At 35.0% G+C, this 24959-nt stretch overlaps 3 protein-coding genes across 10 annotated transcripts in view; 2 read left to right on the top strand and 1 right to left on the bottom strand.

Annotated features, from left to right (window-relative positions):
* LOC128263067 (hemicentin-1) overlaps positions 1-7596 on the top strand; it is a 112592-nt gene extending 104996 nt beyond the window's left edge. For both annotated transcript variants that reach the window (XM_052997740.1, XM_052997739.1), the window contains 2 exons: positions 26-376; positions 7301-7596. In XM_052997740.1, the coding sequence (XP_052853700.1) occupies positions 26-376; positions 7301-7329 (380 nt within the window). In that variant the 3' untranslated portion in view covers positions 7330-7596. The remainder of the gene's footprint in view (positions 1-25; positions 377-7300) is intronic.
* Positions 7597-10267: 2671 nt separating this feature from the next.
* Positions 10268-24959, top strand: part of LOC128263068 (protein cappuccino) — a 41988-nt gene continuing 27296 nt past the window's right edge. For 6 of the 7 annotated variants that reach the window (XM_052997750.1, XM_052997747.1, XM_052997745.1 and 3 more), the window contains exon 1: positions 10268-10400. In XM_052997750.1, the coding sequence (XP_052853710.1) occupies positions 10356-10400 (45 nt within the window). In that variant the 5' untranslated portion in view covers positions 10268-10355. Of the gene's footprint in view, positions 10401-22772; positions 23302-24959 lie in introns of those variants that run through there. The other variant, XM_052997743.1, reaches the window with a different exon arrangement.
* LOC128263070 (low affinity immunoglobulin epsilon Fc receptor-like) lies at positions 18427-19291 on the bottom strand. Its single transcript, XM_052997753.1, has one exon. The coding sequence runs from the start codon at positions 19187-19189 to the stop codon at positions 18455-18457; it is 735 nt and encodes a 244-aa protein (XP_052853713.1). The 5' UTR covers positions 19190-19291; the 3' UTR covers positions 18427-18454.

The following is a 24959-nucleotide window of genomic DNA, read 5'->3' as shown; positions in this document are numbered from 1 at the left end:
TTCAAGGAAATGTGGTCATTTGCAGGGTCGAGCAGCAATTCGAACGAGAACAACTACAGTAATGCCAGGGATCTGTCGCAGGAGGCGTCACTGTGGCGTCTCCAAATGGCCGCAGCTCAGTCACAGCAGATCTATGTGGAGCGGCCACCATCGGCATTCAGTGGCTTGGTCGACTACAGTGGCTACTCGCCGCACATCCCCACGGTGACCAGTTCGCTCAGCCAGCAGAGTTTTAGTCCAACGCAGCAGTTGGCACCCCACGAAATGCTGCAGGCTGCCCATCGGTATGGAACTTTGAGGAAATCCGGAAAACAACCGCCTCTGCCACCGCAGCGAAAGGACCTGCAGCAGCAGGCGAAGCCACCACAGCAAATGGGTGAGTTTTTTTAATAAAAAATGGATTTCATTAATGTTTTATATACCCAAAGTATTGTGTCAAAATTTTAAGTAAATCGAAGTTAAACTAACCAAAACAAAACGGTTTTAACTAAAAAATCCAACAGTAGAGAATCATTACAAATATTTTATGGCCCTGCAAGCTACAAATGAAAATAATATTATAGTTTATAGCAGAACACAATTTTTAAGATGCGCTTTTAATAATTGAGAATAAATTAAAATTAAATATCTTTAAGATATTTTAAACAGAATTAAAAATAATCGAGATCAGTAAACAGGCTAACTGGACTAAAGTGTTCAGTCTTGTTTTAAGTGCTGTTTTTCCTCATACCGAAATAATTGCAAGGCGATTAATAGAAAAGAGATAGAATATTGACACACGATTCGGAAGCATTTTAAAAGAGCTCTAAATATCTCGTACAATTTACCAAAAATTTGTTTTTTGCGGCACAAACTGTACGAGTAAGAACAAGAAAATCTCATTGGGAAAATAATCCATTCACAAATCCAATCCGGACACAAATCCGTAGCCTGAAAATCCGAAATCGGTTGAGGCGACTAAGAAATCAGTTTGATTGATTATGCACTTAAGTGTTGGGAAATGTTTGGCCAAGAGTTTTGCTGATGCTCCGAGCTGAAGCTGCTCGGATAAATAAAATAGAGTTTTCCACAATGGAAGGCAAGGAGCCCCGTTTTATCCCTCCTCAAACACACAGCACCCTCCATCTCCATTCAGCCATCTAAATTTCTGTATAGAATTTGCATCTTTATATCCTTTTATGCAGCAGCAGCAGCAACAGAAGCAGGATGCAGCAGCATACACAGATAAATGTCTGGCTCCTAGTTTGCAAAACCCCCTTAAAAACACTCCTACTTCTACCGAAAAACAACAAATCGCTCGCAGCGACAACTGTCAAAATAAAAATATGGAAGTAAAAATACTGGAAAAATACCAAAACGAAATATGGTGAAGCAGAAAGAGAGGGACACGCTAGAGAGAAAAGGAGAGCGCTATTAAAAATGTAAAATGCTGAAGCAGAATATATTTCACAAAATCAAAATCAAACAACGCTGGCAGCTGTAAACGAAGTGAACCAGGAAAAATGCATTTAACAAATAAATAAAAACAGAAACAGGCATTCATAGGAAGGAAAATAATAGTAAATAAAACAGTGGGAATTGATGGGAAGAAGAGGTATAAAAACAAAGTTTTAATTGTCTATATTTGGTTGCAGAATATCATTCTAATCAAAAAAAAACATTAAATAAAAAATTCATTTTTTATATGGAAAACTTATTTGCCGAAATATTAAATAAAAATGCAAAATTTTTATTTTTACTTGTACAACACTTTTCTAAACGTAAAATTTGTATGATACTATTTCTGAGTAATTAGACAATTAGAATAGAATTTTTAAAGCAATTAACTTTAACAAAGTGAGATTATTTTACTCTGCAGAGCTTAAGAATATTTTTTCTCGCATTTATCTATCTATCTATCAAATATCTAATCGATTTGATGAGAATACTTTCCCTTTCGTGTTCCCATTGATAACCTGATCTTTGCTCAGCTCCCCAATAGAATTCTTCACCGCACGACCTCGACGAACCAGAAATTGATTGATTTTCTCCATTGTCGGCCGCAATGCCACATGGAATGCATAAAAAGGATTGCGATTGCGAGTGCTTTAGATGGTCTATGCATTTATTTTCAGCAATGGCTGCGGTTTTCTAGTATGCTTTTTCCAACACACACACACATGGCGTATGCGTGATTTTTGTGTTGTTATGCATAAGATATCCGCTTGGCACCGTTACGTTGCGCATACGTCCCGTATGCCATTGCATATTCCGCATACGCCGTGGTGTCTGGTAAATACTGCTTCAATTAGAAAAGCAGACAGACAAAGGCAGAGCGAGACTGCGGCGATTGCGGTCCACTCCACAGGGTGGACCAAAACAATTGTTTTCCAACCTCTGAGAGGGGAAAACTTCCTGGGCAGCTCTCATATTTAGCCGTATACATTATGAACTGCTTCTAATCGGCTTAGAAAAGAGAAGCAGCTGCAGTTTGCAGCAGCATCCAGCGGAGAAGCAAAAACATTTCAATTAAAACAAAAACCATGGCCAAAGACTCGACTTCTCCCCTTACCCCCCACATTCTGTCCCCCCTTTTTTGCCGCATTTTTGGCCACAAAGCAACAAAAGCGGAGCCGAAAAAACGAAAATATGCCAACTCAAGATGGGCGAAAAGAAAAAGTGGCAAGGATGAACAGCTGCGGTGGCAGCGAAGCCGCAAATACCCTTAATGATCATTGATAAAGAAACTTTTGGGCCTTTATTTTCCTGACAGTAAAGCGATATGTAGTCTCAAGGATTTTGGTTGAATTCTGTTAATTAAGAAAGCATTTTTTGCCTTTTTTATCTTATTTTAGTCAAAACCTGTGTGTAAAAGCGGCACCAATTCAATTCATTTCATTTCTTATTATTTATCATGTTTTCAGAAGAAAGTCTAAGCATTTATCTCTTTTAATTTAAGACACAATTGCAGTACAGCTTAACTATTAAATTCAGCTTTAAGAGATACACATATATAGTCGCATGATTTTGGTTGAATAACATTTTGGTATTTAAGAAAGCATTTTTTGTTTATATTATTCGATTCCTGTTGGTAAAAATTGCCCTAGTTTATTTGAATTTTTTAATTCATCATTTATTTAATTAATATACGTTATGAACTTAGTAGAAAGTAAAATAAATGTTATTATTAAAACCAAGCCACAATTGTAGTTACCTATTAAACACAGTTTTTTACAGAACTGAAATCTCTTGGTTTCTGCCATGCAAATGTGAAAGCAAATATAAATATTCCCTGTCATAAAGGCCAGTAAAAAAGCATCCAAAATCGGTGCAGTAAAAGTGTAAAAGGGGTTGTCGTAGTGTCAGCTGAGGATTTCAGATGAAGACGAGCTCAGGATCCCGGCAGTTGCTTCACTTTTCTTTTGTGCTCACCCACCTCATTTTGCCCAGGACTCAAGTTGAATTGCAAGTGGAACTCGAATGCCAGTTTAAAGCAATAAAAACCCTCGGCTTCCGCAGACTTTTGTTAACCCGTTTGCGTACTCCTACTTCAACAACGACCACTCTATATTGCCCTCTCGTTTTTGACTTTGATGACCGTGCCATGGGTAACACAACAAAAGAATCGAGCAAAAACAGTGAACAGTGAAAAAGCCAAGTATTTCGCTGTTGTTTCAATGGCGCTGCAAAGTATGCAATGCTTTCGAGCTGGCAAGTTTTCTCGATTTGCGCAATCCCAATTGCCGATTTGCGGGATCAACAACTACTCTGGAAAACAGATACAAAAAATGTCCGATATCAATTTTTGTAGGTCAAAAACATATATCACATTATTATATACTAAAACTATGATATAATCGTTTGATGGATGAATAATATTAGATAGATTTGCATTTTACGCTGCCATCTTCAGTCGCTTTCTTTAAATTATTTATCAAACTTAACTGAAAGTTATTAAGATCATAAAATTTGATATACTCGACAATATAGTGATAATAATAAATGTCTTTCTTTTATTTGTTGTTTGTTTTTTTCTGTGTAGTCGCGAGTCCATTCTAAAATACAATACGAATCACGCAGAGCGTACGCAATGCCAAACATTTTTATTTCAAGTGATTCACTCTAGTCGCCATATTGAATTGCAGCCCATTGCGTTTGATTCAATTCAGGTAGTTTTCGTAGTTGGCTTTTAACGTGGATTTCAATTAGTGTTGTTCCTGATATCATTTGCTCTTAGTTAGGGTGTTGATGTCCGGTAGAAAATTCCGGGAATTTCAGCTGGCAGCGTTTGAGTGATTAAATTTCTATGGAGCTGAAGTTGATTTGATTGGGTTGTGAAAAGAAACAGAAGTGCGATTGCCATTAAAAGCACTGGCATCAATTAGGCGAATTTGGGAGCTTAAATTTCAAGAATTTGCAAAACAATAGTGCTTTTGCTGTGATTAATACAAGCAGTCGTTTTATTTTAAATTCACTTAATTATGTTTCATCACGCTTTAATACAAAATATTGCTTAAAGTAATTTTAAGAATTTTTTCATTGATAAAAATAAAATCAAAGTAAATGGTTTCAACTTATTGTTATAAATAATATAAGTAGTCCTTCTGTTTTAATTTCACTTAATTATATTTTATCACGCTTAAATACGAAATATTGCTTAAAAAAATTTTAAGTTTTTTTTTCGTTGATTAATCTAAGCTAGAAAAATCATCTTTAATTTGAAAAAAAATTCAACTTAAATACAATGTTTTACCTTCCATCCCAGTTTCAATTTTCGCTTGCGATGGAAAACCAACAAAATTTTTTTTCTTCTTTAAAAATCAATGCAATAATAAGGTGAATATTGAGAAATTTGGTTAGCCGAATCAGAGAGGTAATCATAAATTTTCGGTTATCCATTAAATTTGTTGGTCGTTCGCTTGGTTGGTTTGTTATTCCTGTTGATTAGATTTAGCTTTTTGTTTTCGGTTTCTATTTGCATTCCCTGTGCGTGATTTTTTTTGTTCGGTTTATATGATTTTGTGGCTTCTGGCAATACAAAACGAAATGCAAAAATTAACAATTGGAAGCATATTAACCGCATCAATTTCCGTACAGCAACGGTGGCAAAACAAATAGTACACAGATCATTAAACATACATTCACGCAGATACTCCACAGACACACACACAGATAGTCGTAAACAGAGATACTCACACACGCACACACTTACCTTCCACATTATTTATTACGCCATGGAGCCAAAGCCACAACTTTCGACAAATTTTTTGGCAAAACATTTTACGTAATAAATTTATTTTAATTACAACGCCAAAAGTGTGGCGTCATGGGCGTGGGCGGGAAAAGGGGGGCGTGGTGGTTGTTTGCTGTGTGTGTGGTTGGTAATGAATGCGCTTCAATTAAATGAAATATTCATAGGCATAAATACAAGAGCAGCCCAAAAACGGGGGCAAGTACAGGTAACATCCTGCCAGCGAAAGGCATCTTATTGCCGGGGAAACATGTTTTATGGGCCAACAAAAGCCATCGGACTATCATCACGATGGGTTTGGGGCTGGGCAAAAAGGACGAAAAACAAGAGTGGATGCTTCCGGGGGGTCAACTTTAACTGACTTCATAGTGGGTGGAGGCGTAATTAAATCATAACGATCTTAAGATACTCTGGAAACTTTTTGTTGGGGAAAATAAATATGTTATAAGATATAACTTACTTTGGGTATACAAAAATCTTTGAAATTAATGAATACTAAGATGCCAAGCCAATTATAAACAATCAATACAATACAATTACTTAAGGAAATAATTTATTAAATAAACTTAAATCTTTTAAGATTTTAAAGCATATTCGATAAAAAGGCTTGCTAAATTTTATTATATGTGTTCTTAACTATTTTTTCAATTTTATTTTTAGATTCTTAAACGTTTTTTAATATACCTCAAAAAATAAATGAAACTTAAGATTCACGGAAAACAAATACAATACAAATACTTAAATACTTGCATTTCTAAATTAGCTGAAAACCCCTTTTTTCATAACATATTCAACATTTAGGCTTACTGTCTGTGTTCTTACCTAATTTTTTTATTGGTTTTTAAATTATTAAACTTTTTTCTATGTACGTTTGATCGTTGCCAATTCCCATTTTATAGCAAATCCAATCTTTTCACCCTTACTCTCGACAAAAGGCCAGAAATAAAAGTAAGGACGGCAAAGTCATTGCCAGCCCATTGGAGCCGTTTTGCAGCCTGTTAATTATGGCCTGGCCAAAATGGTTTGCTGAAAGGCGGGCGGAAAATGGTGAAAAGCGGGCGGAAAAACACAATGTAAAAGGAAAATGGGCGGGTGGGCAGCGTGTAATGCATCTTTTCAAACAATTTACCAATTTGGGTCGTTGTCTGTTTTTCTGTTTGACCAGTTGGTCAGTTGGCCCGGCTCATAAAATGTTTATTAGGTAATGAAACATTACAACACAAGCGGTCAAACATAAAGCTCAAACCACCGTGTCACATTTTGTGAAAGGAAACCAGAAAGCGTTAATTGAGTTTCGTGGGACCAGACAGAGAAGGAGAAAACAGAAATCCGGGAAAAGCTGAGTGGAAAATGCATTGCGGCTTTTCGAGCAGATACACTTTCGCGCCACGCATTCAGAATGCATCAGAAACGCACTCGAAAGTATTTTATTGTGTGCGTTGCCAGAGGGACGAGCGGGAGTTTTCCGCAACCACTTGACTCGGAAAATGCAGAAAATGTATTTATGCAAAAGTCGCAATTGTCAGTGGCAAGTCAATGTGCATAAAGTGTCGCCTCAAATCAGCGAAAAGGAAGGGAATATTTTGCGAAAAGTCTCACCTCGTCTCGTTTCGTATGTGAAGTGTTTTGGCATTTGAACCAAGTTTTCGAGATGGCAACTTCACCGCGCCTCAACTCACACACAATATCGATGGGATACAAATGCATAGAATACTATATAATGCAGATGGAATATAGTTAAGGACACATTCAAATAAAATAAATAGAGGCACGGCCCATTCAGCATCGCATTATGCTGATTGAATGCAAATGTATTTGGAGCGAATTTCTATAAATATAAAAATACTATATAATGCAAACATTCGTCTGACCCCAATCCCAAAATGAAAATAAAATAGGGGATATATAAAATTATAAAAAAAAACACTCACCTCTTACTTTTTTGCACAACTTAATAGCTTAGTGGAACATACCCCGCATTAATTAATTTAAATTGCATATTTCACCATTATTTATTAATGAGCTTAAAACGCACTAAACGCAAATCGATTTTTGTTTCTCTCGTTGCAGCGGATATAATACAGGATTTGGCAAATTAAACTAATTGCCAGCTAAGAGACAACAACCCGCAACAAAAATGGCAACAAAATACATTTTGACATAAGCATTAAAGTAGGTAAATAACAAATAAAAAAATACACAAAAACACAAGCAACAAAATTAAAATGTTTAGCTGTTTAAGTGGCGTAAAAAATGCTGGCAATACGAGTTTAAAAGCAAACCAAGAGAAACTTGCCTATTTCGACCAAAAAACCCAAAAATAAAATGCTGTAAATGTGAAAAATATACAGAAATACATAAAACTATGCTAAGAAACCAAAAAATAACTTTAAATTGACATTGATTTAATTAAATAGATCTTGCAAAACATGAAAATAACCTGGAAAACAATTTAAATTAATCTGAATTTATAAGTACTGATGTGGTTTTCTGAATAAAAGTAATATAATTATTTGTTCGTATTTCAATTCATGGAACATTTATTTCCAACAGTTTCATTGCTCAAATCACTTATATAGCTTATTCAAACTATCAATTATTGTGCAGTCCTATTTCAAGCAGTTTCTAAACCTTAAAACTGTTTTAATTAATTCTAAAGCCACCTAAACTTGATTAAACGCGTGGCATATTTAATTTATGTTTAAATAATAACGTATTCCATTCTTTTTGAATATGTGGCCAAAATGTTGAGGTCCATGGCGCCAAACTGCAAAAACAACGCCATAATATTCTGGTCAAATCATTGTTAAACCGACAGCCAAACACAAAAGCCACCTTTTGAGGTTTCTATGCCAATTTTTTTTAGAGCCGTTTTGCAGAAAATGGAAATGTGTTGTGTTCGTTTAAATAAAATAAAAGAGACAAAATGTTCATTTAATTGCTTTTCCACCCAGTCGGCCAAAATAAACATGACCAATAAAAATCAAACTTCAACACAATGCAATGCAAAAAAAAAGGGGGAAAGGTTGGCAAAAGTTTTCGACTTCTCATTAGCTTTTCTCTCCATTGGGGCATTAAATTGGAACGAATATTTGTTTGCTCGGTTCGACTAATTGCGCTGCTAATTTCAATTGTTCGCATTGTCGGCGAGCAATAATAATGCAAAAATTGTAATTACAAATTAACAATTGGTCGTCTGCGTCTGGGTCCCTCGATGACCTAAAATTAGATTGTGTAAATTTGCAAATTAATTTGCCATTGCACAAAGCCCTCAGTGCCATTCAGTATTTGGCGAAATCAGAGCACACAATATCAATTTATTTACTTGTGCAAATCTGTAAATAGTAGATATGGAGTTGGAGTCCTTTAATCGTGCAACTGCAACTGCAACCAACTTTCAAAACTGAACGCTGCCAGTCAAAAGTCCAAGTAAGTTGCATTTACATATAGGCTTACTACAAAATATTTACACAGCGACCAACAAGCCGCAAAATAACAAAATTTATATAGCAAAACTATCTTTCAGCAAAAAGAAAAAAATCTTTAAATAAAAGCCATAATAGCCGGAAAAAATGAATAATCACCGGGCATAAAATCGCATTCAATTTAAATGCCATAATGATTTTGTATACTAAAATTGAGTGAAAAGTTCATTACGTGTACTTTTTCGGTTGTTGTTTACTTTTCGCCTTCATTCGTGAAAAGTGATTACCGAAAAATCATCAGACGAACTTTCACAAAACTTTCTCCCAACTTGAGGGTGGAATAAAAATTTCATAAGTATTGATTCGCATGCCATTCTTTTTTTAAGCTCTGACAGTAAAAGAATTCGAATAAATTTGTAGCCATCAAAATGGGTTGTAAAAACATTTAGTTGTACAAATTTTTCTCTTGTTTTCAATTTTAAAACCAAACCCTCTAGCCCTCAGTGATATAGTAGAGAAAACAATGGAAAGCACAGCATACTTTATTGCACAGCAAAGCAAATAAACAAGTGGGAAATATCTTTAATCCAATACTTGTTCAGCTCCGTTATGAAATATTCAAGTAATAAATCCACATAATTGAAGCATTTATTTCGATGTTTAGCAAACAAAAAACAACGTAAAATATGAATGCAGAAAACGAAAGTTGCGCAAACAGAAATCGCCCCCAGCAATAGAAATCAATTAAATGGATAATTAAATTTTAAGAACATTGTAAATACATAAAAAGAGTAAACCAAAGAGTATAGAAAATGTAAGCAAACATTTAATTCGAAATATAATATGTTTAAAATATGATCAAAGAAAATTAAAATATACTAAATAAGAAATGGATTTGTGAAGGTGTTTGTTTGGCTCTGGGTAAGATATTAGTTACAGCTATAAAATGCATAATTACATTCACTGTATACTTTTAAAATTGGTAAGATTTGATTTCCCATTATCCTTCAAACTATGTATTATACAATATTATTACTTTTGAATTTATATTTAATGCCCAAACAAACTCAGACCGCATTTAAAATTTTCCACTATCCACCTAGACATAAGCCAAAATGTATTTGTAATCCAAAACCAAATGAGATCAAAATAGTTGATAAACACTTAAGTGTAAGTCTGCAACTATGTTTAACAGTCCATTTTGTCAGTGTCCGTGTTATAATTTCCTCTCCAACTAAGTGTAAACTATTAAAAACTGTTCTTCAAACTGAAAACTTAAAACTGAAGCAACGGAAATGTTCGACGCCAGGCGTTTGTAACATTTTACTCACATTTTTATTGCGAAACCAAACAAATTAAACTAATTTTAACTGTAAACCTAGAGCGTAATGATATACGATATTATACAATGTAAAACAGAATATACGATAACTATAAAGTAAATAAAATGAAAATTAAACCAAACACTCTGTCAACATCTTTTGATTGGGCTAGGCATGCAAAATTCTGTCAAAATTCGTGTTATTCGTTTTGTTTTTTTGTCACTTATTTCTTTGGTCAAAATGCTTGAATACATACAGATATTAGATTTCGATACAGTTCTTCTGATCACAGCTCTAGTATTGTTAGCCACTCTTCATTGGGCCATTTGTATTACAAGTAAGCACAGAATATCAAGCCCACCGAAAACCCCAATAAAAATGGAAGTAAAAAAAAGAAGGAGGAACACCGTGCCCACCATGCAGGTAAATTGAAAAATGTTTACAATTGTTTTTACCATCGTTCCCTCTCTTTTTTTGGAGGCGCACAATTAAGGTAAAAAAGTTTTGGCTCAATAGAATGATACTCTTACAATGGGTTCATTTGGGTATAAAATGAGTTGGGCTTTCACTAATTTGAAACCATTAATTTAGATGGACGAAAATCTGAAAAGGGAATGCCCATAAAGGCCGTTCTTTTTTTAATTTTATTTTGAAAACCAACAATAGAGCATTAAAATGTATAAAAGATACCATAAAAGATTTTTATTGCAAAATTTATTTAATGCCCAAACAAACTTATTTTTCCACAAGTAAAAATCCCTTATTGTAAATCCAAATTAACCTCTGTTAAATGCAGGGTATTTGATCTGTGAGAAACCCCCGTATTGGTTTAAATTATTTTTAATTTAATTTTTTTTGACTGCTTGCCAACTCTGACCACCGATGTGTGTATCTGCTTGCGTGTGTGCATGTTTTTCTGTGTGTGTGAGTGTACAATGCTGGCAAACCGCAAAATGGTGACATTGTGCAAATAAAAAACAATTTACGATAAACATCAAATTTCCACAAATTACCTTATATTTTACGTGAGTTGCGAAACAGATTGTAAAACACAAAAAAACACACAAGCCGAGGGAAAGTGAAAAAAGAAAATCGCGATTCGCAGATTTTGCACTGCGCTGAACATTTCTTTTCTTTTTTTTGCCCATTGTTGGAAAAGTGGGTAGCATATTTAGGGGTGTGGATAAGGGAGCTCAGGAGGCGCCACTTTAAACGTGCCTCACGCCTACACTTAAATTTCGAAATTTGCAATTATTTTTATTGCTCGCCATTTTGCTCGCCTCGTCTGATTCTTTTTTGCAGCTTTCTCCAACCCCCAGGTGCAAAGTGGGGTTAAGGGGCACGGCCAGAGGAGTCGTAGGCCATTTCGAGGGCCCTTCATAAATTCCCACGACGCAAAAGAAGAAAAAATTATTCTTTATACAGGGGAAATAAATATAAATGCTTGTTAAACATGTGAACGCTGTATGTTTGTACACGAAATGCATAATAATATTTTCTAGACCTTGGGTAGATTTCGAGAGGTAGCTCTAAATAATTTTGAAAACTAAAATAAGTAAAATTTGTAAGGAAAACCATTTAAATTATGTTTTGATAGTGAACTTAACCGTTTCGCGGAAAATATGATTTCCAATTTAAATGTCTTTGGAAATACACATAAATTTCTCTTGAAAAAATATAAAATATCTATTTCCAAAGCCATTATCCAAGGATCTTAATGATGCTGTATAGATTAGTTCTTAATTAGATCTTAGCAGGGAACGACGGACGGCGAAAGTTGCCCCAGAAAATTCCCCTAACGGCAGAAGAGCTTTTTAGCAAAACTTTTTTAATGATTTATATTCCTTTATCTTTGCCAAAAATACATTGTTCTTAGAAATATACCTATGGTCGTTCCGCTTTAACATACCACGCGCGTATTAAAAATGTTTTGTTTTTTGTGGAAATTTTCTTTTGCAATGTTGTATTTTTTTTATATATATATATAAATTTCCAAAAGCCCATAAATGGAATAAATATCATTTGGCATAATAAAACAAATGCCAAACTCAAACCTTCAGTATTAAATTGTTTATTAATGTTAGGAATAGTTCATAACGAAATATTTAAAACAGCGTAGTTCAAACATTCACATTTATCTTAAAAATATATGTTATGTTATATATAACGTTCTCAACGACTTACTACTGTATCTCTGAGATGGTGCTATATTTATACCCTTGCAGAGGTTTTTATAATTTCAATCAAAAGTTTGAATGAAGGAGAAATTTCCGACGCTATAAAAAATATACTATATTCTTCAAAAGTCTTCTTTTAATTACAAGTATTATACGTATATATCGGATATTTAGTATTGAATAACAAAAAAAAATTTAAATAAGCTTATGCTAAACTTCCTTTTTTAAAATTTATTTTATTGATATTAATATTGAATGTTTTAAAAAAATGTAGTGCATTGTAACTGCTTTTCATATAATACTATTTTGTTTGTGTATATTTAACTAAGGGACATTTTTTTCGCAAATAAAATTAATTATACTATTACAGCCCCCTACGCCCATTATGTTGTGTCTGATGTACCCGCAGTCATCCGCGTCGTCCTGATTGCCGGGTTCTCCTTCACTCCACCTAACAAATGTGGGAGCCTTTCCAGTAGCATCTGAAATGAACTCGCCCTCTTTGTCTCGATCGTTGATTCCTATCCAGTAGGCCACTCCTTTCCGGAGTTTACGTTGGATGGCTTCAAACTGCTCGTTGTTATCAAAGGTAGCTAGACGACAATTAACCAGCTCACAGGCAATTTTGGCAGTGGTCCATGGTACTTGAATATGGTCAGCAATGTAGAAGAGTTTGTCCCCGATCAGTTCAAACGATTCCGGCGAATCGATTTTTTGCAATATAGATAATTTTTCTTGTGAAACTAGTAGTAGAGTTTCCACAGTTTTCACTAATGCCGCCTGTTCGCTAAATTTCCTCTGCAACTCCTTGGATATGGTGTCCACTGTCTCGACATGCCTGCTCTCTATTTTTCGCTCTATTGCTGCCTTCAGCTCCTCGACCCTGTCCAACTGGTCCAACTTGCCACAGCTTTTATGTAGTGTGTCATTAATAGTTTTCCATTGCTTTCGAAGATTGGCCATGTGATCGTACAGAGGATGTAATGAGGCGTGGCAGAATGCTCCACATTGCGTTAGGGGATCCTTCAGGATACAGACTGAATCCGTATTATTTTCGGACTTAACAATGCAGTACAGACTAGACACCACAGAGGCGTACACCAAATACGTGGCGATCTTAAACATTTTGAGACCGTAGAACCGCGGAGTGCGAAAGAGGCCCAAGAACTGATTCTGAATTCTTTCGCTAAACACCGAAGAGCTTTTCGCCGAAACGTTCATAATGATTATATTTATACCTTTGTCAACCATAAATTATTCTGGGACGTTCACAATACGGTCCGTTTTGCTTAAATAAGCCAATCGCGCGCTAAAAAAAATTTATTATACCTTGAAATAAAAGAAAATGTTTTGTGCTCTGTGGAAATTTGCGATCTTATTATATCTTTTTTTGATATATAGTAATGGTTTTTTATTGCAGAATTACAGTTTAATTCCGGGTAATTTGGACATTAATTAATAGGACAAGGGTTAAAAAACATATTTTACAATACATTTTAAAAAATTTGGTTTGACATTCGGCGAAAATCTGATAGCTAATGCTTAAGTGCAGATGTTTGTTGACTCTTAAGTAAACAAAGTGAAGTAAGACAAGTATTTAGAACAAACCCCAGCCAATACTTTCCGTTCCTAACCGTATAATCACACTCCCCTGTGGTTTCCAAGGCAAAAGTGCACTCGTCCTGACATTTCTCGGTCAGAAGAAGGCGACCCCTTAGCCCCGTTTCCATTCCCATACCTGGACCCCTAATTGATGTCGCCAGGTGTCGTCGCAGCCTCATAAACTCGGCTCATCGGCGAAAATAGAGGAGAAATCCAGAGGAGCCAGTTCAATGGCCGAATTGTTGGCCAGAGGGCCAATAATTAGGAGTGTCTTTAAGCCAGGGCTAAAAAATGATAAGCGGGCTGGAAAGTAGACAGCGGACATGGCCAACTCAAATAGACAGGATGGGGAAAACTTGGCCTTGACTGTGTTGACTTGCTGGCCAATGTAATTAGAGAGCATTAGGATTATCCCGACTCCGCACAAGGAGAAGATAACGAAAGGCTACACAAAGAGAAAACTACACGGAAAATATATAAGACATTTTAAAGCACTTAAAAATTTACCTTTAATGAATAAGACTTTTCTTTTAAATTTATCCTAATGCTTACTTACCAATTAACAAAATGAGTTTAAAAAACCTTTGATCTTTAATTTCTTAAAAATCACTTTTCATACTGTAGTAAACGATCTTATAAAAATTCTAAAACAACAGACCAAAATCCCCGTGTATCTGCGTTTTGTATTAGAATAAAAATTTGGTTTAAAATTTAAAAAATAAATTTTAATATAAAAACATGTTTTTTTTTTCAAAAAAAAATTGTTTACCTTTGGTAAATAAAGATTTTTATAAGTGACCCATGGATATAAAATCAATACTTAAAAGTACAAAAAATATATATAGCTTAAAATTTGCATAGTTTAAGAACTACTTATATATTGCACGCAGCTGTGGGTTTTTTTAATAAGTGCTTACTTAGTAGTGAAATGGTTAATTAAATAATAAATTTAATTTTTACTTTAGAAAAAAAATCATTTTTTTCGTGTGCAAAAAAATGACAGAAATAAGGCAACAAAAACTTGGCCGATGGCAAACTGAAAAGAGGAGCAGAAATTGTGGTAAACTTTTTGCTGTTTTGGCGTAAACAAAAATAAATCAATTTCTTCTCGGTGCGTACAATTGTTGAGATAGTAGATAGAAGATAGGACAGCGTCCATAACGACAGGACCAACCAACAGGATAAGTCCAAAGACCAGAGAGTCATGTCAATGGCCCGCGGCTTCCGAGGAATGGAAATGTCGGTAGACGAGCGCATTTCTCTTTACATTCCTTTTTAAATATTCAAAAAAAAAAAGAACAAAACCACAAAATCTGGAATAAAATGTACACGGAGTATGTAAAACGACTTATCCCTGGGACCTTGTTGATTGCATCAAGAACTCGGCTTGTTTTTGTTATTTTTCTGGGGGCTATACTTAATGATTAAGTTAGGTTCCGAAAAAGCTTACGAATGCGTGCCAAAAATAGTAAATTTGATGTGATGGGGGAAATTCTTGATACAACTTTTTTTTTTTTTATGCTTAGAAGAAATTGTGTTTATTAGATTGAGCTACAGGTAAATATAAAATAAAAATCATACAAAATATATACTATCATTAATTGTAAGAATTCTTACTACAACATTTTTTTTAAAAGCAAAACTAGATTTTCCCCAAATAAATAAATAAATATAAATATAAACCAGCTTTATTATTATTATATTACTTACTTTTAAATGGTTTAATAGCTTTAACCTTAATCAACTACAATCTAATTACACGTATTCATGTCTTGAACAGCAATCTAATTTGAATGCCAGTGAAGCGGGTGAAATGTAGTTAACTTTTAGTCGATGGTGGGTTTTCAGCTCACTTATATAACCCTTCTTTAACCCTCTGAAAATTCTGCCCTAACCATTGGTTTCTATTCCCCGGGTTCTTGTCGCTATTTCTGCTGTTCCTGCTGTTGCTGCTTCTCATTGACAAGTTTAATTGATGGGCGTCAGCGTCAGCTTTTGGCTTCAGTTCGATAGAGTTTGGGGAAAAGGCCATGACCAAGACACCACCTCATTCAGCCCCACCCCCTCTTGTACAGTACACCCTCGATTACCGAAATGGCGACGCGACAAAACCGCAGAATCTAATTTGGCACAAACCACGAAAGCAATTAAAGTTGCAGCACTGCAAACGGTGTCCGATGCGAATGTTCCCTATCTGTCTGTCTCTTTTCTCCCCCAAGTGGGTGTGTGTGAGTTTTGCGGGGTGTGGGTATTGGGTGTGTGTGCCTCCCTGTGTCAGTGAAGTGTCATTGCAGGCGATTCATGAAAAATTAGTAGAAGTAGGTACCTCAAAAAACAAGAATTTTAAGTTTTAAGGTAATTTTAATTTGATACAGAATATACAGCAGCTTTTAATCATAAAAACAGTGCAGATTATAAAAATATTTGAAAAGTGAATTTTAAGAAATTATAAACATATTTTATTTTCTTTGGAAAAGTAAAACAACATCTAAAGCTTTGTTAAATCTAATTTTATTTATTTATAAGTAGGTACTATGATAAATTAAAAAAATTGTAATATGCCTTAAAGATATTTTTTTGTCATACCTTTATTATTTTGACCGCAGCTGTAGGTCATTGGATTACAAAGCTATCAAACTTTGTAGCTAAATGTTAAAAAACAGAATACATATAAATTTTTAATAAATTTCTAATATCATAAGGTTGGATTTCTTTTAAAGTTCATATGTAACGATTGTTTGCCTCTCCGCAATTAAAATTAACTCAAAGCAAATAAAATGTAGACAAACTTGTATCTACAAAATGTCCAAAATGGGGTTTCGCTACAACCAGGATGCATTTTGGTGATCTGTCTCTGGCATTTTTGGACTAACATGTGGTTGTGGTGCAGTGTGGAAAAGGTGGTAGAGGACTATAATTTAAAATAATTTTCATTTCATCGCAACACGGACATTTTTTTTCTCTGGTCAAACTTTTGCGTTGATTTTTGGAGGGCCCCAAAAGTGGTCTATGGCAAAAATTGCGGTTGCATTTCAGCTGATTTTTTGGGGGCACATGCAATTTCAGTTTTGAAAGTCAATTTCGTTCCGCACTCAACGTTTGCTTTAACGATTTTTAACGAATCGCTGGACAGCCAGCGGCCACGCCCCCAGAATTCGTGTATCCTTGGGCTTGCTGTGATTGGGGGCAACTGGTTTTGTTTAAATGGGCGTGTTCTTTGATTTCAAAACAGCAGGATTGAAAACGAGTTATTTGCTAACCTAAATACAAATATTACTAAAACTTCATTAAATTAGTTAAAATCTAGCTTTAAGCCATTGTTCCACAAATAATTTGAAATATATTTCAAAGTCTAAAAATAATGATGCAGGCAGTTTGCAAAATTAGGGCATATTTATTCCAAAATAATCCTAATTGTAATTGTAATTCTTTTAAGCATCTGATTTCGACTGCGATTCTCTGACTTGCTCCAATTTTCCTCCTCTCTAACTTTCCTGCTAGTACCGGCTGCACGCAAAACACGCTTTTCATTAGGCTCTCAATCCACCGGCCATTTTTCTCTGCCGCCCACGTTTTTGACCCCCTTTTCAGCCAATTCCGTGCAATTTCACGCTATCATCTCTAGAGGAACGCCGCCGGTGCACACGAGCGCCATCTGCTGTTCGTGAGCCAAAGCTGCCACCCAAAAATCGCAACAGTGAAAAAAATAGGTCAACAAATTAAGCTAACAGGTTTTTTTTTGTTCATCTTAGGCTTTACCCATTTATAGTTTTCACATATTTGTTTTTACACATGATAAATTGTTGACATTTTAATTAATTTAAACTTAAGATTTTCCTTTTGTTATTTATCCCAATAACTTATAGTAAAATTTGGTATTTTATTTTATTTTTGAATAAACAAGGAACATAAAAATAACAACTAAATTATATTTTACCTGCTCAACCAAAACATGTTACATTCACAATGCTTACCTAATGAATTTAAAATGTAATTGTTCTCAGTGTGCTCGCTTGACAGCAATATCCCAATCGCTGGCGTTTTCTCATTGTCGCATTGCTTTTTATTGACCATAACTGACTTTGTCATAGCATCGAAGGGGTTTCAAGACTGGGCAGCAGGGGTTGCAAAAGGGGGGTGGACGTTTTAGCTGCCCCTGGAGCGTATTGGATGCTTCGGCCAGATGATGATTGTTGTTGCCATTGTTGCTATTTGTGCTTGGCCCAGACGTTGCTCATACGCCCTGTTGCGGCGTCATTTTGCGCACTGCCAGAAAGCGCAGTTAGAGCAACATTGTTGTGACCACTGCAGCCGCGTATGTGTGACAGTGGCGCACAAGAAAGGTATTAGTTTTAAAAAAACTATAAGTTTAAAAATGAGTATTGTAAAACAGTGTAGTTACTTTAAAAGAAATTACAAAAAAAATGAAATTTAAGACTGTATTTGTTTTACCTACAATTCTTTTAAAAGTCTGAGCATGATATTAAGCATTGTTAGATAAACACAAAAGCTGAAAATAATGATGGCTAATATAAAATTATCTCTTATTAATTTCAATATTGCAGTACTAAATATTCAAGCTGAAATGCATAACGGTTGTTTACTGTTAATATTTGTTTATTTATTCTTTATTGTTAATATATATAATATATAATATAACAATATTTTGAAGGTATAAATTGTGTATCAATTTAACTTTTAAATTTTTTCTTTCTCACAAATAAAACTTCCAACACTATTACAAGGAGCGGATCTCATTAGCCCCTTTTCCAACAGGACGCAGTCTTCATTGCCAGTAATGTTTTTCGGTGCATTGTTATCCCACTTTAAAAATTTAGCTGGCAAGCCGGTGGCACCAGATACAAATTGGCCCTCTTTTTCCCGATCATTTGTGCCCAGCCAGAACCAATCTTTACCAATGAGTTTCGCCGTAAGATCAGCCAGTTCCTTTTCACTTTGTATGGATGCTAGATAGCCTCCTATATGACGACAGTAGGTTTTTGCAGACGTCCAACGTAAAGCGATGTGATTGCCGATGTAAAAATTCCTAGAACCGATCCGCTCGAACGTTGGTTTATGTTTTTCCATGATTTTGGATAATGTGTTCTGTATGTAAAATAAATCGATTTCAAAACCTATGTCCGCTTCTGCCTGCTGAATCATTCGCTTTTCCAAGTTCTGAAAGAATGTGGTATGGCGATCCTGCTGTTCCTTTATCTGGTTTAGTATCGCCAGAAAGTCCTTTGGAACTATATTTAAATTTTCCAATTTCTTCTGGTTTTCCTGAATTACATCAGCTTGCATTTTTAGTTGTTGCCGCACCTTGTGATTGTGATCGTAGAGGGGAAAAAGTGCAGAATGAACAAAAGCCCCACACTGAGTTGGGGCATCCTTCACCACGCATACTGAACACGAATCCTGGGATCTGACCATTCCATACAGAATGAATGCAACGAAGGCATATAAAAATGTGCCATTTTAAGAGTTTAGAGCTGCTAGAGTCGAATGTTTCCAATGAACTGACTATAGATTTATTTGCTGACTCTAAAAGAGCCTTCGCTAGCGTTGATAAGACATTTTTGAATACCCATTGTAGAGAGAGTATATAATGAAAAGAGACTCTTGAAAATACCTACTATGTTAAATTTAATTTCTTAAATCTAGTGCTAATACACCAAAATGCGAGATTCAAATGTTATAATGAATTTAATTGATCACGTATGACCAACACTTTAACCAATTTTGTAAAGGTTCTAGAAAAAAAAACTTTTTTGAACATTCAAATTACGGAGTATATTTCAGTCGAGGCATACTTAAAGTTTACATTTTTTATCAAATTCACTTTTTTTTTTTAATTTTTTGTGGTATTACTGTGCTATACCAAGAGTAGGTGTTAGAAAGTCTTTGCTTGTCGGTTTTTATGGCAGTTCAAAGTGAAATTACTATTTTATCACAAGAGTTGGTTTTAGAATGGCTATTTTGATATTATGTTATCTTGTTCGCGCAACCTTAAATTTTTTTATTTTGGCATACAAAACGCCCCCCTTTGTCGGCTACCCCTGACTATCAACATTTTGTGGAACGCTTCGCTGGCGGGTTTTGTCTTGCCTTTTGGCATTAAACTTGTGCGTCAACGGCACAAGTTGCCTTCAAGTTTAGCTTTGATGATTCTGTTACCTGCAACTCCTGTCTTCGCCGACTTTTTCCGCATCCGTCGGGGTGTATCTTTTGTTGGCTTGGCTGGGTCTGTGCGAGTGGATCTGTGTGTCCCCAGCGTCTGGCAATTTGTCAAACAATGTGTCAAAATGCATTCCCAGGGCCTCCGCACACACCGATGTCGTGTAAAATTAATTAAATCCAAGCCAGAGTCCCAAAACCCCAGATCCAAGTTGCAACATTTTGAGAAGCGAACTTTGCGTGGCCCATTTCCCATTCCCCATTTCCCTTTTCCCAGCATTTCCCATTCCCCAGCATGCATTAAGTCCAATTAAATTGGGAAATCTTTCATGAGCTAATTAAAAAGGCTTTGCCGCAGTTGCGCTCCTGCCTTCGTTAGTGGAGAAAATCGCATCTAAAGTCGGCTAATGAGTTACGAAATGCATAAATCTAATCCGATTGCGAGAACGTGATCCCCGGCAAACGTATGTCCAGTTGTTCAGTTGTTCAGTTGTCATTCTGTCCACTTCACCATTTTTTTATCAGTCAGTAAGTCCGTGTCTTCTCAGAGTGCCGGGCAAGCAATAAACGGCTTATCAGCTGAGCAGCAGCAGCTACAACTGCGATACAAAGTACACTGAAAAAAGAAAGCTAGGCCTAATAGATATTTCCATATCTGGAATCTTTTTGAAAAGTCAATCATATCTTTCTTAACATATCTTTTTTCCTAATTTACTTAATAATTGTAAAAATATTAAATTACATAATTTCTTAATGTTTCAATATTACATTTTGATACTGTAAGCATGTTTAAGATTTTAACATTCATAAATATTAAAATCATGCATTCTATATACTCCGTACATAACTATACATTACTATCTTTTTAAATAGTCAACCATGTTTCTCAACTTTCTCTTTTTCTTAATTTCTTTTAATATCAATAATAGCAAGCCCTGAATTCAATTACATTTTTTGTTTATGCTTTTATGTTCTATTTTGATACTGTAAGCATATGTTTTTTAATTTAACACTCGTAAATACATTGTAAAAAAACAAAAAAATCATAAAAACATATACTTCTTTTTCTGTGCAGCTACTGTAGCAACAACAATCACTCAATTCACACACATGCTCATGACACACACAAACAAACAAATGTGCGAAAAATCGAAAAAAAATTAACGCCTCGACAAATAAAACAAGAGAAAGAATTTTAGTCAATTATAAATACGAGCTGATAATAACATTATTGTTTTTGTTTTACAATTAATTGTTTGAAAATGGAAAATGTGTTATAATGAAATAAATTTTGGGTTCTTTCTTACTTGTTATCTGACACAGCGTTCTTAGAGTAAATCCCTATTCACTTTTACCAGCGATAACAGGCTTTTTTTACATTTTTCTACTATATATCCATTGTGCAAACATAAGAAAATCACAATAAAGCTGACCAACACCAAAAGCAACAAGAACAAATCACAAAATAAGTACCATTCGAATCGTTACATCATCGTTTGCGCAATGGGAACTCCTTATCGCTTAAATTCCCCTCCTTAATGATTCATTCAAGCCGAGCTAAACATTTTATTGTCGCATTTATAAATGAGTAAATAGAATTGTATTTCTATGTATGAAAAGTCCGTTTATTCGCACTGCCCAAAGGTTGAAAAGAGAATGGCAAAAGAGAAATGAGAGAGGTGGGCTTGATAAGCATTACAACACTGCAAAATATTGAAGCAATTTTTTAATAAATGTTTTTATCTTTGATGTTGTATTAAAACTAAATGCAAACAATTTATATGTGCTTGGCTTATTTATGCATGTTAACTTAAATGTATTTTTTTATATCTAGAAAACCTGTTATTTATTTTAAATACTTATATAAAGCAAACAATTTGTAAATTTATTTTAATTTTATTATTGAAATGTATTATTATTTTTGTATAAACAAAACGTGTTTAAATAAATCATTTGTACGAATATAATTATTTTGTACATTTTTCTCAGTGTATACCGCGGATAAACCGCAGCAACAGAAGCCGGGCTATCGATGCTCAAAGCCCCCCACAGAAGCTTGCCCGGAAAAGCTCATAAAATCACAATTGCAATTGCCCGGGGACCATTGTTCGCATCGTCGAATTGGTGTTTGTGTTTGTGGGGCTCCACTGTTGTACCATATATCCGTGTGTGTTGTCGGTTGATTGTGCTGGACAATGGACAATGACTCATGGCGAGTGCCCCGATATCGTAGCCCCAAAATTAAGTCCCCAAATCCCGGCGATGCTAATGAGCCGTCCGATCCGAATTGCCTGACCGGAATGTAAGCTACAATTAGAGGGTACCGAAATCTTTAATGGAGAGTGACTGGCACTGTTCTTAAATCTATATAGACACTTTGGAGTATAGATTTTGCCATTGTGTGTAGGACCAATTACTAAATGCCTCAGGTACAGAACTAAAGTATTTAAATTACAGTTGAATTTTTGAATATGGACTTACCTGTTTTTATTTTATAAATATTTTAAATTAGTTCTTAAGCCCTTTTAATTCGTTAAAGGGTATTATTGGTTACATTAGGTTCATGATAGTTTTTCTGCTAATGATCATATTTATTAATAATTAAATTTGTAACAAACTTGCACCTTTAGCGCTTGGTATTAGCGCAGGGTATTTTAAAGTCGGCAAAGCCCACAACCCTTGCCAAAAACCCGAAAAGTAATAAACAAAACCATAACACAGGCGCTCAGCTGTTATCAGGTTCAGAGTTCTCTGGTATTCTCGCCGAATACTGTGGGTTCTCCGATTTTTCTCTCTCGGGGAGACAGAGACAGGTTCTCGGCTTTCGCCGGAGCTTCCACAGTCAGTATGCCATCGATTTTTCCCGCTGTTGCTTCGTGTTTCGCCAGCGTTTTTGTTGTCCTAGGACCGTGAGTCAGCTGATTTCCGCTCGGTTTTCTCTTCGGCGGACGATTTGTTGTGACACTTCATCTGACAGCTGCAGTTGCATTTTCAGCTTCTCCTGCAATTTGCAATTAAATAGTGAACTTAATAGTTTATTGTGTGTGCGCTGGCCATGAGCCAAAGAAAAGGCAGAAATGCTTGGCGGAAACGGATATTGTCAGATCCCAAACATAATCAGCGAAATTCCAAGTGAAACCCAAAAGCGGAAATAGAAAACCTCACGAACTTGACGCGTTAGCACAAAAAAAAAACTCAGCAACACAATCAAAATAAATATAAGGAAAATAAACGAGTGAAAGAGAGAAATTTAAGTTTGCCGCGCCCGAAACGAAAAAAAAGAAAGGAAAGCAGATTTGTCCAACAAATTGCACCGGAAAAAGAGAGGGAAAATCACTGGTAGTGCGCTCCCTTTTCAACTAGAGGGTGTGAGTTTTAGATGCGTAAGCTTTTGCCTTACGTTGATACGTACATATATATATATATGTATATATAACTACAAATGTATTTTTGTGGGCTTTACTTTCGCTTTCATTTCACACAAATTGCACAAAATTGCGCTTTTGACACAATTAGGAAAATGTGTTTCACGCGTTTACAAAGGCCTCTTTTCACCACCCCACAACCACTCGTCCTCTCCTTACACTTCAAGTTTTTATTTTCTTCATAATTGAAAACTTATTTGTGTGAAGGACACCAAACATTTAAAAGCTGGGAAAACGTCTTCTAAATACCCTAACTTACTTGTTAAAGAAAATAAAAATAATAAGTCATAACTTATTTTGAAAGTTAAACAATTTTAGGGGTAATTAAAATTTATTTTTTAAATTATAAAGCTAAGCTCTTTAGTAAAACGATTTTTGGAAACAAATCATTCTAAAAACTTATAAAAATAATATAATTGTTCTCTTTATAGTTCTAATTTTTTTTATGTTTAATTGATTTGTTAAAATATTGGCAAACAAAGCTTAAAAACAATTATATTTAATACTTCATTTAAATTTGGTTTCTTTCAAAAATTGTTCAAAGAATATATAGAGCAATATTTTAAAAAAAAATGCCATAAAAAAGGTGTTTAAATGCTTTTCCTCTCGCTGTTCATTATTCTAAAGCGGAAAGGACAACAAATAGGGCATAAGAAACTGAAAATGAGTCACGTGGGCGGACAACAGCAAGCAATTTATTGCCGCCAATTAATTTTAAACACCTCTCCCCTTCCTCGTCGAGTATTTCAATTAGTCCACCATTTTTCGAGGCCTAATAAAAACAAGGTGGCTGCTATAGCCCCGACTAATAAAAAATTTTCTAATTTGTTTTTATTGTGATTTATGAGAGTGCCGTGAGTTCTCCGAATATATTGTCTACCTCGATTCCGCCCTTGAAATTTTCTCTCTCTGTAATAAATAAAAGTTGATAATTTGTATAGGAGTGCGAAATATTAAGTCATTGAACTTGATTGATAGATAGCCCCAATATCAAGGTGATTTAATCGGGTGTAAGATAGTCTACAAAAGTCAACAAAAGTGTTTGGGTTCAGTCAAAGATAAGAAAGAATCTCGGGTGGAAACGCAATAATTTTTTTGAATAAAGATAAGTAGGATAGGATAGGATAGGAATAAACATATAATGAAAAACAGGTAGTGCCATTTACGTATAAGTATTTTTCCAATTTGTAAATGGAAAATTTGTCCCTTTCATATAAATACAGTTTTTCACGTAACATTACATTTTTAATTGTTGAAAGGAATTTTGCAAACCTTGAAATCGCAAAGTTTTGCACAAATGACAGAAGTCTAACAAAGGATGTCCCCCGTCCATTTGTCGGATAAACCAAAATCTCTCTTTAATGATCATTATCGGTGGGAAAATTGCTCGGCAAAACTAGCTAAAAAGTAAAAGTTCAATTTGCAGTTCAGGGGGTTAAACTGAGAAGATGAAGGGGAAACAATGATTTCTCATTCAGATCCAGCTGCAATTTCGATGGCCCCGGGCTCTCGACTATTGACACACAGCAACAGTCAACCATCCCCATCAAAATGAAAGAACTAAAGTAGCAACTTTTTGTCAACCATCGCCGATCCCTTCA

This window comes from Drosophila gunungcola, unplaced genomic scaffold, assembly GCF_025200985.1.
Source record: "Drosophila gunungcola strain Sukarami unplaced genomic scaffold, Dgunungcola_SK_2 000001F, whole genome shotgun sequence".
NCBI classification, from domain to species: domain Eukaryota; kingdom Metazoa; phylum Arthropoda; class Insecta; order Diptera; family Drosophilidae; genus Drosophila; species Drosophila gunungcola.
The sequence above is the reverse complement of the archived record's forward strand: the minus strand, read 5'-3'. Positions and strand labels throughout refer to the sequence as shown.